This window comes from Equus asinus, chromosome 3, assembly GCF_041296235.1.
Source record: "Equus asinus isolate D_3611 breed Donkey chromosome 3, EquAss-T2T_v2, whole genome shotgun sequence".
Lineage (NCBI taxonomy): Eukaryota > Metazoa > Chordata > Mammalia > Perissodactyla > Equidae > Equus > Equus asinus.
This window is the reverse complement of record NC_091792.1, coordinates 13,981,997-13,996,831: the sequence shown is the minus strand read 5'-3', so window position 1 is coordinate 13,996,831 and position 14,835 is coordinate 13,981,997. Positions and strand designations below refer to the sequence as shown.

Sequence of the window (14,835 nt, the reverse complement as noted above, 5' to 3'; positions counted from 1 at the left end):
CTTGCAACTTGACACACCTTGAAGCTTATACTGTCAAAGACTTTAAGTTCAGTGGACTTAGGTGCTATGACTTCATGAGTTAAGCATCCAACCTCATAGGGGTTAAGAAGCTTTATCATAAAAAATGTTTGTTTCTAAAATATCATTGGGAATGTGATGGGTGTTGTTTTGAATTTGTTTTTCTGAGTCAAAAGAATGTTAGAATCTCTTTATTCTTCTTAACAGAGTAAGAGGTGAAAAGCGTAAGGATTTTAGCACTATGATATCGACTTTGTAATTCTTCTAAATCATTCTATATATTACATCCTTCATGTTCTCTTCTATGATGCTTTCTACTCCTCTTTGATACTGCATAAAGTATTGTGCCTTTCTGGAAAATTACTGTAGCAGAGTAATGTTACCACAGCAAAGAAATTTTAATCTCTAAAATGCCAACAGATCTGCTATCTTTATATAACAATATTATATAGTCTTACACTAAATACCCATGTCTATTTCCAATATAAGATTTACCTAGCTATGTGCAGGGCGGGTTTGGGGAGATAAAGCAGAAAAAAAAAAAAAAAGATTTACCTAGTAACTGCCTTTCTAGATTAGATATTTTGTTTTGTAATTAGGAGAAAGTCTTGCAATTTTTTAGTCATTTTGACTGTCTTCTGAGCGTCTGTCCCATATTGAAAAGTGTTGGAATTTCTCTTGATGTAGGAAGTTGCAGACTTCCCTTACGACAAAACTACAACACAGGTCATAGTGTTCTTTCTTCCTTCTATTTAGCACATAGTTCAAAAACTTCCAAATTGGTTGCAACTTACATTATTTCTAAACAGTGTTTTATGACAAAACTATTATTCTTTGAAAATCTGTACTTTCAAAAGGGTGATATTATCTATTTGTTGAGTATACATTACAAATCATGTGTTGACTTTAAAAAGCACAATACTGCAAACAAATGATGATCAGTTAATGGAGTTTGGAAGTTGTTAATATAAACTACTCTTCTAAAGCTGGAAGAAATAGTTCATTGAAATCATCAGTGTAAGCACATAGAAAAATATGGAAATGATGGGAAAAAGACCCTTTGTATATTAATAAATCTTATAGAAAATCATCAGTACTTACACATTTTTACCAGATTATGGTTGGATTAAACAAAGAAGATGCAAATTCCAATAACCAAGCAAAGTTAAATGTTGTTGATAAACCCTTCATCTGAGTAGTTAGGATATACCTAAGACTTAATAGTTTTTCATACGTGAATCAATTATGAAAAGGGGAGAGTGTGTTCAGTTAAGTCATCTCAGCCCAGCCAGAACTTGGTGGAAGGAATACTGTCTTCACCCATGGCTTCCAAAATCTCAGCAACCGCAAAAAGTGACTTCATTTTGGCCAAATTTCCAAATGGACAGAATCCTTTGTTGATTTACCAAATTTCGATAATTTCAGCTCCTGGAAGTTAACCAGCAATGGGATCAGCAATTTAGAAGTATGAAAGAGTTATATAAAAGAAAGGTAAAAACTTCTCTCTGTTGGGTATTTGTTTTTAATCAATAATCTGGTGGGGCCAAGTATGTGAAGATTCTCGTTGATTTCAGCTAAAGGAGATCTGTGGGTAGACAACCGCTGAAAAATGATGGGGGGGAGGGTGCTGAGTGCATTATTGGCCTCTTGGTGCTGAAGATTAATGAACGGTATCAGTGAATCATCTTGAGCTTGGCAAAAGAAAGATACTAAAAATAGCCTCTAGAGATGTTTCTAGAGTTTTTATGCACATTTATCACAGCTCACAGAGTATCTTGGCCTCGGCCTTGTTGCTAGTGTCATAAACACACAAGGTTACATGCAAGGTGAGATATGGTTTAAAGTTCACAATGTTTTATGCCAGGCTAGTTCTAATTCTTTAATTAGACAGCAAGGGCTATTTCCCACAGATAAAGAAACAACAGTGCTAACAGTGAAAGTGGGAGAGAAAACGGGTGTCCCAGCTTCTCTCTAAAGCAAGTCCAATATCAAGAAGCAGATGAGAAAGAAATTTTTTGGAGAAAATATCTTTTAATATGTAAAAATCCATTTATAATCTTAAATCATTCCATGTTCAAAGAGAGAAAAGAGAAAGTAAATTCTCCTAAATAATTCAGCATTAAGAAATCTGACCACAAGTGAGTAATATAGCAGTATTGCTCTTTTCTTCCCCATTTTGATACACAGAAGTATTAAATTTAGAAAGTGCAGGACACTGTTCCTACTACAGAAGGCCATGGTCAGACCACCTTGTAATATTCAGTCTGGGCAGCTCTGGGGTCTCCAACTTTAAAGACCATGATCCCAGAGAAAATGTCGAAGCTGCCTTCCTGAATGACTTGCAGACGTGTGCAGACCTGGGGTTAACAATGGGTGTAATTCTCATTTCTGATGAAGCACCGTCTCCAAGCCTTCTTTCACTGGACGTTGTCACTGTGACCTCTAATCTGGCCTTTAGTAGCAGTTCAAGCACTGCAGGTTACTGATGAGTTAAAGGCCAGGTCCGCTCTGGTGTAAGGCACATTGCCTATCCCCGACCCCTAGAATCAGATCAGGCACGGAGCCTCTTGAGGGTTGAGAAGAGAATGACAAGCTTGGAAGCTCCCCAGTCTAGGGGCTAAGTCTATGCTCCCTGGAAGTGGTGTGGTTTAGAGAAGGGAGGAAAGAGCTGGAGGCTGTTTGGTGTTTGATTTATCCGGTAGCGGAAGCTCCTTTTTACATGCAAATATCCTGATCTTTGTTAGGGGCGGTGGAAAGTAGAACCTCTCCTCTGGGGACGCCCAGGTGTGGGGCGTTTCTGTCCCCAAGGGCATGGTCTGGGAATAAATCTCGGGGTGTGTGGGCTTCCGAAGAGGGACCTGCAACTGCCTGTGAACGACTTCCTCAGGTCGCAGAGCTGCAAATGAAACTGGTCGCCGCAGAAAGATGCCTCAGCACACACGAGAAGGAGCGGCAGCAGAGTCAGAGAGAGAGCGACGGGCAGCGCGACGCGGCCCGGGAGCGGCGACAGCGCGAGGAGGTGGGCGGGCCGAGCGCCAGCCGGGGGCGGGGTTGCTGCTCAAAACCTACTGTTAGGAAAATCAAGTCTGCCGAGCAGAGACCACTGTGCGAGGGTGTAGTGGTTACGCAAGGCCCGAAAGCCGTAGATAAGGGCCCCTTCTCTGGAGTCAAAGGGAAGGAGATGCCCTCTCGCTTCCTCCTTTGTTGCACAAACAGGCAAGCCACGCTTTGCCGGGCACCGCCAGCAGAGAGCTGATCCGTAGCTTTGCTGTCTTTCCAGGGCATTTCAGCCTAGGAGGAAATTAATTTTTTTTCTTTTGCTTTTACTCATAATTATTATTTTTATTAGTTAATAGTAATATGATAATACCTTGCATTCGTATAGCTGCTTTTCAGGTTACAGAGAGCTTTGCAAATAGCTATTGCTTTTGTAATCGTAAAAGTATAACATTTTATAAAGTACTTCAGCCTCACCATCTGATTTGACATTCTCAGCCCACCTGGGAGGAAAATATTTTAGCCATCTTAAAGATGAGAAAGCTGAGGAGTAGAGGTCAGATGGCTTGCAAAAATTGATAACTTGGTACATGGGAAAATGCACTGTGGCCGCTGAGGAGGCAGTTTCTCCTAAGGAGGATTCCTGATTTTACTTTCAGTTATTGGACTTAATGAATATTGCAGAAAAAAAAAAAGTGGGAGGAAAACCTTAAGGGTCTCTCATTTTTTTAGGTATGTTAAGAAAAAACAAGAAGTGTGAATATTCTCGAGTGAAGTCTTATGACTGATGTTGCCAGGTTTTGGCTGTGTTTTAAAACTGGCACGAATCTTAAGGCAGTGTCTAAAACCCTCAGACGGTGTCAGTCCGGGTTTTCCTATCTTGCTAAGGACATCTTTGCCACAGCGAGTCAGAGGAAAACGAGGCTGACCCCCTCCCTCTGTGCCATGCAGCCACCCTTTCCTTTTCCATTTTCACCCTGATCAGGAATCGTGGCAATTTTCCCTCATGCACTTGGGACCATTTTCTAGTTGAAGTAATTTTCTCTTAAATTATGCTAAATTAGAAAACGATTGATTCATTTTCTAAGCGTATAGGCTCTCTATTTAAATAAAAGAAAATAGAAATGTTTTCACTTTTAAAGGAAACGAATCCCCAAAAGTAGATTTCTTAAATCTCATTATTGTATTGGGAAATATTAATTACTAAAATATCATACATTAACATATACATTAACTATTTTCTCATTTTGATTTAGCTAAATTCTGGAATATTTCTTTTACCAGGTTAAAATCTCCATCTCATTAAGAATCTAATTCACTCCACAAAAAGTTTTCTATTCAGAATATAAAACTGGATATACAATATATATTATATATAATATGTAAAATAATATATATAATAATATATAAATATTCAGATGCTGTCTGAATCCAGAGCCTGTTAGTGTCTGAGCAACTAACTTTGTTTCAATTATTTAAAACACTGGATTCCTTTTTTCTTTTCACTTTTTTGTGGAGGGTGAGGAAGATTGGCCTTGAGCTAACATCTATTGCCGATCTTCATCTTTTTGCTTGAGGAAGATTGTCCCTGAGGTAACATCTGCACCAATCTTCCTCTATTTTGTATGTGAGACACTGCCACAACATGGCTTGATGAGCGGTTGGTCCACACCCAGGATCCAAACCCGTGAGCCCTGGGCGGACAAAGCAAAGCACACAAACTTAACCACTATGTCACCAGGCTGCCCTTGGATTCCTTGAAGGTGATCTGAAACATGGTAGCCTGGTGGCAGTTGGCCTAGCTGATTTCTGCCTTTTAAAAGTAATGATCACAACAAAACAGTGCTCCAAAGGGTCTTTTTTGCCTGAAGTTTTACCTTCTTTTCTCCCTCTCTCCATTCCAGAAGGATGCAGGACTGGGGTGCAAGATATTTAGTATTTTTTGTTGCAGTGACACTTTTTTCTTTTTACAACTTTCAGTTACTTTTACCGAGTCACTTACCCGTCACCTTGTACATGGGAGCTAGCTTGTTCTGATGACCCATTTGACCTTTGAACGAGAAGATTGGGGGTTTTGGTATCTTCTTCTGGGATCACAAGAGTTAGTGGCAGTAGGGATAAAAGGAAGGTTTCCTCTATCCTAACCCCATCCTCCACCCACAGAATATTGCTCAGATGGAATGTTGTGTGAAAATCCAGCAGGTCCTGTTCTTACTGTATTTCAGAAGTATTCCTACAATATCATCTCATGTGAATTTTATTGATTTTGCTTTTGTTTTCTTGCTCTTTACTTCAGAAGGAAAAGGAGAGTCTCAATGAAGAATTACACGAATTGAAGAAAGAAAATAAGCTCTTGAAGGAAAAAAACGCTCTCGCGAACAAGAAGAAGGAGCATTATGAATGTGAAATAAAACGCCTCAATAAGGTATGAGGCCCGGTCTGGCTGGGAGATCGGGGGAGAGGTCCCTGTATGAGGAGCACATTCCTGACTGAGAGTCACGACAAAATCTATGCTGCAGTGTGGCTCCCGGGCCCGGGGGCTTGCCCAGGAGCTTCTCGATAATTTTATAAATGACTCCTGTCTGCATCTTTCAGCCATACTTGGCTAAGGAGGCTTCAGGAATCCATGCCCATGCAAAGAATCATCATGGAAAAGAGACATGAGGAGAAATTATAGAAAACAGTAAGAACACTTTTTTAGTTCGAAGAACCACATAAAGCAAGTGGGTGTTTTCGAACAGTAGCGTATCTCTTGGTCAACCGCAGAAGTTTCCTGAGGAAACAGGCTGCTCTTTAAAATCGTCACTATGGAGCTGGGCGTGATGTATACTCTATGGAAGCATGCTAAATGCCAACCCCAAGGCTGAGAGGGCTGCCTTCCTGAGAACAAGCATAAAACTCACCTTTAATGGGGGGAGAGAGGGCCGGGGTGGGGGCGGGGGAGTACGTCCATTAGGAAAACCCAAGTGGTTTAATGCCTTTGCTCCAATTTAACTATTCAGAGGACCTACCTGTGAAATGCTGCAGAAGGATGATGCATGAGTGTCTGTGTGTATACATGTTGTTTTACAGACGAATAGCTTAATTTTCTGGGGAAGGGATCACTGGCTTGTTCAGGGAGAAAGTTAAATCCTTTGCTGTTGCCTTTCCAAGAGCCACGTCATATGTGGCCCACAGGAGTACTTGCAGCTTATGCTTGAGTTGAGATAGGCATCTCTAGAGATATCTAGATAGCTAGATATTTCTTAACCAAAGTTATAGAAATTGCTTCTAAAACAAGAGTAGGTGATTGACTGGCCTTGAAAACGTGCTCCATGCCTGTATTTTGGACTGTGCCATGTTGTAGTTAACTAGTGATCACAGGTGTCATTTAAAGATCCCCAAAGTGTTAAGCATGTATGTGTATAGTTGACAAGGTGCTTCACAAATGCAATGCTGTATTTGACCTGTTTGTGGGACAAGTTATTCAGGAGAAAATGGGAAAGTGGAGACTGACTTTGAAAACAATTTACTTCTCTATCCTCTCAGAGAGAAAAACAACGTTCAGAGATACAAACTCAGGGCAAATGAATTTTCCCTTTTATTCTCTGCTAGAAATTCTCCACAAATCAGAGGAACTAACGTTAACTGAGATTATATTTGAAATCTCTCCCATTTTTGATATATTGTTTGATAAACTTTCTTTTATCCTCTAATTTACTTCTTTAAATGTAGACATAAGGATATAAGGCCTGTAGAAATTAGAACAGCCAAGAACTCTGGTTTTTTGCTCATGTCCATGTGCACCCTTCATTTTTGTGTATCTGTATTTATAGTCAGCAAAAATTTTTTGAAAGTTAGTAAAAATTTTATAACCCTTATGATTATAATCATAAAATCTCAATGAGAAAAACTGACTTGAGCAAAATTCAGATCTTTATACAAAAGTCACCTTCCCAAAGAGGATTTTTGTATAAAGGACTCCACCTCTAGTATTTTTTTAATTTTTCTTTGAAATTTATTGCTAATGTATGTTTAATATCTCATATTTATTATCTTATTTGTTTCCTGTCTCCCCATCTTGACTGTAAGCTCTATGAGGATAGGTTTTTTGCAGGGTCAACTTCTCTGTCAGGCATTTGTAGGCACAGTGTTGAGGGCCCACAATACTTTTAGTGGCCCATTAATATGTTTCATTTCTCTTAAAATCAGAAGAAAAAAATGAACTTTGATGTTGAAAAAACGTTTTTGAGGTTGGCCTGACCTAGTGGTTAAGTTGGTGCCCTCTGCCTTGGTGTCCCGTGTTTGGTTCCCAGGTGTGGACTTACATCCCTCATCAGCAGCCATGCTGTGGTGGGTACCCAAATACAAAATACAGGAAGACTGTCACAGATGTTAGCTCAGGGCAAACTTCCTCAACAACAACAACAAATTTTCATATTAATATTAATATATTCATCTTTAAGAGAATGCAGTTAAAAAATATAATTTTCATATATATTTATTTGGGGGAAGGGACTTTCAAAGACAACTGTCATAATGTGTCCCTGGGTTTTTCTCATTTGTTCACTCCTGCATTCTGAGTGCCTAGAACAGGGCCTTGTTCATAGTATGTTCTTAAATATTTGTTGAACAGATGAATGGCTGAATCAATTAATTAATTAAATTAGCTAGTGCATAGTGTGTGCAATAGTCAATTCTGGCCCTAAGATTCACTCTTTAACCGGCATAAGACATTACTTATGAGTAGTGAGGAAAAATAAAAAGGTGCTTCAAGCCAGAAAAGATTTCATCCCAGACATCTATACCTTAAACTGTCACTTAGAAAACGTAGATATAAAGTGATGAGCTAGGATAAGAATTATTTCTCATTTAGCTCATGTATTTGTGTCTAATGAAATGTAAGAAATTATTTTCCTATTTTAGACTGTAGATTTTTCTTTTCTTTTTTACCACTGTAATAAATAGAAGTTACTCCAAATGTCGATTTGGGTAGCTGATTGTGCTCAGTGACCATCACAGCGTGGAAATCGGGGCCCACCCGACTTGCACAAGTGGACTGTCTGCAGGCCCATTCACTCGGCAGAAATTTGTAGCGTGTCAGTTTAGTAATTAACATATGGTTCTCAGAAGTTCACACAACTATGTGCACTCAATTCAACTTATTTGCTTTGAAGGAAATACCCAAGGGCATTGTTTTCATCAAGTTCTTGAAGAGAAGCCAGATGTCTAACCAAAGTGAGAGAAATTACCTGAGGCTAGTCAGCCAGTGCCACCCATGGGCAAAAGTAATTTGTCTAACATCTCACCACTGTGAGATGGGTAGATCTGTTTAGCATATCTGTGCTGATGGTAAATTACTGTTCTAGAATAGGTTACAGGTGTTTGTTCAAGGAAATTGGAAAACCCCAAGGTGGAATAAACGTCTATTAGACTCACCTTTCATTTATGACTCATTTGCAAAATTACTAGAAGCCTAAATAGCATGAAAAGTATACCAGGAAATTCAAATATGACAAGACCCACAAAAATAGTCTATTCATAAGTATAGGATACAGAAGCAGCATATTTAATTGTCTTGACTCGCTTGGCTTCCCCACCCTAGATTCTCTCGGCTAATACTAACACGTTTTTTTAAATTATAACTATTACGATACTTTCTATAACTATATAGCTTAGCAACAAATTCTAACAAAACAAATTGTTAAACAACTTTTGTTGTTTCTTTAAATTCTTCTTGGAGAAGGAAGAAAGTTCTTGTTTCTCTTACACAACTTCCTGAAAAATGATATTTACATCAGGCTAGACAGTATCCGTAGACTATAAGATATTCTATTGGGAAATTTCTAGTCTGTCTACACATATTCGAGCCCATAAATTTGCTTTTATTTTCCTACCTTTATGAACATATTGTTTAGTAATGCAGGGATGTGAGTTACTAATAGTATCATCAAGCAAACATCATTGAAACTATTAAAGAAATTCTCACCAAGGAAATGAGTTCTTGGAGCCCTGAAAGTGAACCTTTTCTATTTGTATAGAAGACTCATTCGATAATGAGCAAGTAGCCATACCGTGGGTGGGCTCTGAGACCGCACCAGGATGAGGTGTGTTGTATTACAATTTTTGGCAGCCATTTTATTGAACTCATCATGAACCAAGGTCTTCTGAAGAGAGGAAATGTCTTTTATATCTGTCAAACTATAGTATATGTAAGACCACCATGCGCTAATGAGAAGGATGATAATCTTGTCGGTGAATCTAAGTGTCTCTTAATGTCTTTCACCTCCTCACCTCAAGGTGAAAACACCAGGTTGTACTGGATGTCAAGAAAGCAGAGTACTCTTTCCACCCTGTCTTGAGTTAATGGATGTTTTACTGGCTAGTAAATGTGACTGTAGCTGGGCGGGCACGGGATGGCGAGGAGGGAGGGTAGAGGAGCAGCAGTGCAGCAGCTCTAGCGGATTGTGAATCTGTCGGGTTCACATTGCTGTGGGTTTCCCTCTCCTACTGGGGACATGGTTATATAGCAAAATACTACTCAAAATGTCATCTGAGACTAGCAGCATCAGCGTTTGAGGAAGGCAGACTCTCCGACCTTATCCCCAGACCGCCTGATTGAGGGTCTCTGGGGGCGGGTAGTGTCCAGAGATGGGCACGTTTGCTCCCTGTCCAGGTGATTCTGGTGCTCCCTAAAGTTTGAGCATTATTGATAGACTGTATATTTGATTGAAGCAGAAGATCTAGAGAAAGCCTGAAGATATGTTTTCCTTTCATGATTGGTTCGGTGGAGGGGGCTCGACGTCAGAGCCCTCTGAAATAACAATGAGAGTTGAGCAGGGGAGAGCAAAAGGGGTAAAGGGGCACATATGTATGATGATGGCAAAAAACTAGACTCTTGGGGGTGAGCAAGATGCAATCTGTACAGAAACTGATATATAATAATATACACCTGAAATTACACAATGTCGTAAACCAATATGACCTCAATAAAATAATTTTTTAAAACATTTTTTGAGGGGGCTGGCCCCGTGGCCGAGTGGTTAAGCTTGCGCGCTCCGCTGCAGGCGGCCCCGTGTTTCGTTGGTTCGAATCCTGGGCGTGGACATGGCACTGCTCATCAAACCACGCTGAGGCGGCATCCCACATGCCACAACTAGAAGAACCCACAGTGAAGAATATACAATAATGTACTGGGGGGCTTTGGGGAGAAAAAGGAAAAAAATAAAATCTTTAAAAAAAAAACAAAATATTTTTTGAAAGCCAATGAGAGTTGAATAGCATAAGCATCATCATGAAGAAAAGACAGAGATTCTGGGGAAAAACAATAGATCTATGCTAGAAAATCAGAAAGAAGAAAGTTATTCAGTCATGAAAGTAGCATTAAAAATGAAATTCTACTTTGCAGGTGCATTTGAGATGATTGCAAGAATTATAGGGGAATTCGTAGGATGTGGTAACTCTTAGATCAACTGTGTACTTATCTTAAACATAGGCTCTTCAGGAAGCCTTGAATATCAAGTGTTCTTCATGTCCTGAGGACTGTTTGGGAAAGTCTGAAATGGAGTGCTGCCATGAGGAGATGAGAACAGAAATGGAAGTTCTCAAACAGCAGGTGAGAAGTTGAAAGTGGCACGATCGTGTGGAGAATGTAGATCCCTTTGCTCATGCTCCTTTGGACATTTTGGAAGCTTTGCTGTTCAAAATATGTCACAGATTTTTGCATTTATTTTCATTAGAATTATCTAATTTTAAAGCTTGATGGGAGAATATAGATCAGTTAGCCCAACATACACTTTATAAAAGAGGGAATTGAGTTTCAGATGGGTTACATGGCTTGCCCAAGATCATACAGTTAAAAGAAGGGCATATTAATTAACCTTTCGGTGAGATTCTCTTGACACTGGGTCTAGAGAGATTCGTGTAGACGTGATTTATTTTGGAAATACTATTAACCCAAAGTCTGGACCTTTTCAGAAAATGGTAGAAGCTGGCTGTTATTCTGTGGCTGCTGTCCTCCAGGCTTTTGAACAATGAGGGCAGTTTTAAAGGGAATACTCTGCGTTGCTCATAATCACTGAAGAGACAGATCTGTTCATCTACCCAACTCATGGATGGCACCACCTAGCAATTTACTGATGCGCAATGGTTTCGCCCTCCCCACCCCCTCCACCTCACTCACTGTTGTCAAGTGGACAGCCAGAATAAAGGCTGCCCTGTCTTAGCTTCTGCATGTATCAGCCGCACAGAGCTGTGGGGATAGAGCCCTGCCTAAACTATTTGAGTCTAAATTTAGTTCAACCAGCTGGAGCTGACTTAGCTGAGGGGCCACCCATGCATATCATATCTCCTTTCTTGTGAGAGGTTAGATAAAGCAGTGTAGGTAAAGGGCTGGAACAGTTCGTGGTGATATCGATAAATACGGGATATATGTAGGAATTCTGATCCGTGAAGCACACATTGTCTGTAATACATTAGCAATGGGCATGAGGGTGTCATAGAACACAGGGCTGGGAAGTCTTATTTTTCTGATGTCCCTGGGTATGCTTCATTGGCTGTTTTGCTCTGAACAAGTGCCAATGACAAGGATTCTTGCTGCAATACATGGAAGAATTGAGCAATTGTGATACTGTTGTTGTTACTTAGTTATTACTTCATAGGAAATAGCCTATCTGTAAATCTAAAAAAGTCAGAGCACTTGATGGTAAAGGTGGATTTTCTTTTTCTATCAACTGCATTTGAATGATCTGCTCTCTTACATTCAGGATCAAATATATAGCTTAAAAATAAACCCTTTAGGGGAATGGGGTAGTAGTCAGAGTGTTAAAGCTCTGCCAAATTCTCCACCCCTAAAGTACCATTGATGCTAGCCAGGATTCCTCCAAAAAAAGCAGTGCTTATGTTCAGACACTTGAATCATCTTCGATGCTCTCACATAATGCACACCACATGTGAGAGAGTCACTCTTAGACATGGAGTTTATGGTAATGGTTTAGTTTATATTTGATACAGACAATGACAGGAATTCTTTTACCAGAACCCATCTCCTTAGTGTTTGTGTGGCTCTTTTGCTAACTTTCTGCGTACACATTTTAACGACACACATTTCTAGTTGGGCACCCACAATCATTACATCACTAAGTACCATGTGAAACACTAAAGGATTTAAATTTATGAAGAAACTGAGCTAGAATCTTGGCCAGCTGACTAAAGTCATGAGATCACTATCACTGTTGTGTGTGATAAAGTGTTCAGCTCTGATCAGATAGGCTTCTCCCAGTTCAAATGCCTCTGGAAATTGTTTACAGAGCATTAGTTTAACTGTGTCTGGAATTGAACCTCAGCTCTCAACCAAAAAAAAAACCCCAAACAAAATGTGAGCTTGACTGGGTATAGTTCCCTTACAATGCTTCTGGTGGATAAAGCCTTAAAATTCAATATTTATATCTGCATCTAGATCTATATTAAATGTTGCATTTCTTCCTCTCTTGCCTGTTACATTTCCTTCTATTTTTATTGACTTAAAAGTGATAAACCTCTAGTTAAAATTTGTTGCACTGTGGGTGATGATGGTACAACATGCATTAGTGTGAATAGACAAAAACCAGCTAGGAGTTTCCAAAGTAAGTTGTCATTTAAATCATGGTTTTAGAGAAATTCCTTTGCTTCGTTCCCTAAGTTTCATTTGGTTGCGTAGCTCCACATAGTGGTCTCCAAGCCATCAGTCAACACTATGTCAATTCAAATCAACAATAATTAAATCTGTTTTTCTTTTTGGTTTGGTTACTTGTCTGGTTTCTTTGGAGTACCTCTCGAGAGGCATTCCACTAAAATATTACTCTTTCTTTTTTTATGACATACCCCCAAAATTACTTATAAAGGGCAACACTTGTGAATACCTTTTAACAATCATGCTTTGCTTTTTCACATACATGAGCCTTTCATTTCTATTTTGTGTTCAACCTATAATTTATATTTGGAAACCTTGCATGTCAACATTTAGTGGCTTCACTTAACATCTGTTGTCAGTGAACCGTGTTTTAGAACTTCAAGCAGTATTCACATGTCAAAGCGTTGTTTTGGGCATGAATAATTAGCTCCCAAACAGTACAGTGACGTTTAACGCTAGGACAGGGTTGGGAGGGTGAGGGTTATCATAGTAATGGAATATGCAGCAGAATAATGGGTGAGGGGAATTTTTTTCAAAATATCCATCTTATTACTTTACTTCTGAATCCCTGATACATGCTCAAGGAGCCAGAGTTGAGAACTGCCACTCTAAACAATGTGAAAGATAAAATTATAGTCATATGTATCAGGATGGAATCTCACCATGAAGAAATATTCATGAAAAGAGGATAGGAATGCCTCAGATTGGACAAGGCTGCATAGCACCTCTTCTGAAATCATTTCAATGACTTAAGAGAAAAGGACGCTGACAGTAACAGCAAGTTAATATTTCCTAGGTACAAATATATGAAGAAGACTTCAGAAAGGAACGATCAGACAGAGAAAGACTCAATCAAGAGAAAGAGGAGCTACAGCAAATTAATCAAACTTCTCAATCCCAGTTGAACAGGCTGAATTCTCAGGTATAAGTCAAAACAAAATAATCTTTGCCAGCACGTGTGTGTTTTATTTTTATTTTCTCATTTAAGAGGAAATCAAGACTTTTTGGCTTCTGTTAATTGACATTGGCTTTTTTTGGAGAGATTAGCACTTGGGATGAAATCATTCTTAAACAATCTTGTAAGAAGATGAAAATGACTGGAGATTTCTTTTAATTTAAGTGTATTAAGTAGTTACACAAGAAATTGGATTCCAAAGTCTTTTATAAAATCCAATTCTTTTGATCTTTTTCTCATATTTATCTTGGTGGAATGGGAGTTGAACTACCTCACACTCAAATTTAAAAACAAAACACTCCAGTACAGTGAAGTTGTTTGTAAGTTCTTGTCATTTTCTTTGAAGGGCTGTGTTGGAAAGTTCCTGTCTTCTAAAAACATACATATTTCTAAATGTCATTTATATATCTAGTGAAACCAAGAATTTTGTTCAGTGGGTTCCCAGATTGAATGTTCCTGGAGCACTCTTGAGGAAGCCAGATAATGTTAGCCAGTTTATTGAAATAGGATATATTAAATGTAAGCATACTAAAATTAAGTGTAATAGAATAGATTAAAAGTAGACTTGGGAAATTGCCGTGATGGATAAATATTGATGTTAATGAGAAAAATGTACCTAACACAATTTTGGCTTAAGGAAAGAAAACGAACCACAAAATTTTTGATTTACAAAATCATGCAAAGCTTTCAATAAATAGGAAATTGTTGTGGCACATGCTGTGACAGCTCTGTAGCTTCAAGATTCTCAGTCTTAAAAGAAATTTTAAACTATTTGTCATCTTCTTCTTCCTAATACAAAGTGGATTGTGAATTAACTTTAATTTCTTCTCTGACATGTTTTTCGAGGATTGACTTGAAATTCCTAATTTTACATGGAAAAATTATTTGGCAGAACCATTTCCTTTCTAAGAAATTGGAAAGAATCAATTAGTGGTAAAATATAATAAAATTCTTTTCTGAAAATAATTCATGCAACCTACTTTATAAAACAGTGGGTGAGAAAATGTTCTGATTACTCTGGGTGAGAAAATTACTGGTTCAATTTTTATGTCTTACATGCAAAGCTGCCTTAATTTATTTTGTTATCGCTGCAGAAATTATTTTATTTCCTGCCATATTTTAATTTTATTCTTTCTATTACATTAAGCTCAAACTGATGATAAATTGTGTCTAAGATTGGCAGTGTCCTTGCCATTATAGAAGTTTTTAACATAAC

General features: G+C 38.6%; 1 protein-coding gene across 8 annotated transcripts in view; it reads left to right on the top strand.

Moving 5' to 3' along the window:
* The window catches only part of TNIP3 (TNFAIP3 interacting protein 3), a 99,799-nt gene that overhangs the window by 69,509 nt on the left and 15,455 nt on the right, over positions 1–14,835 (top strand). For all 8 annotated transcript variants that reach the window (XM_070504692.1, XM_070504693.1, XM_014866481.3 and 5 more), the window contains 5 exons: positions 1,444–1,509; positions 2,906–3,037; positions 5,312–5,440; positions 10,490–10,609; positions 13,461–13,586. In XM_070504692.1, the coding sequence (XP_070360793.1) occupies positions 1,444–1,509; positions 2,906–3,037; positions 5,312–5,440; positions 10,490–10,609; positions 13,461–13,586 (573 nt within the window). The remainder of the gene's footprint in view (positions 1–1,443; positions 1,510–2,905; positions 3,038–5,311; positions 5,441–10,489; positions 10,610–13,460; positions 13,587–14,835) is intronic.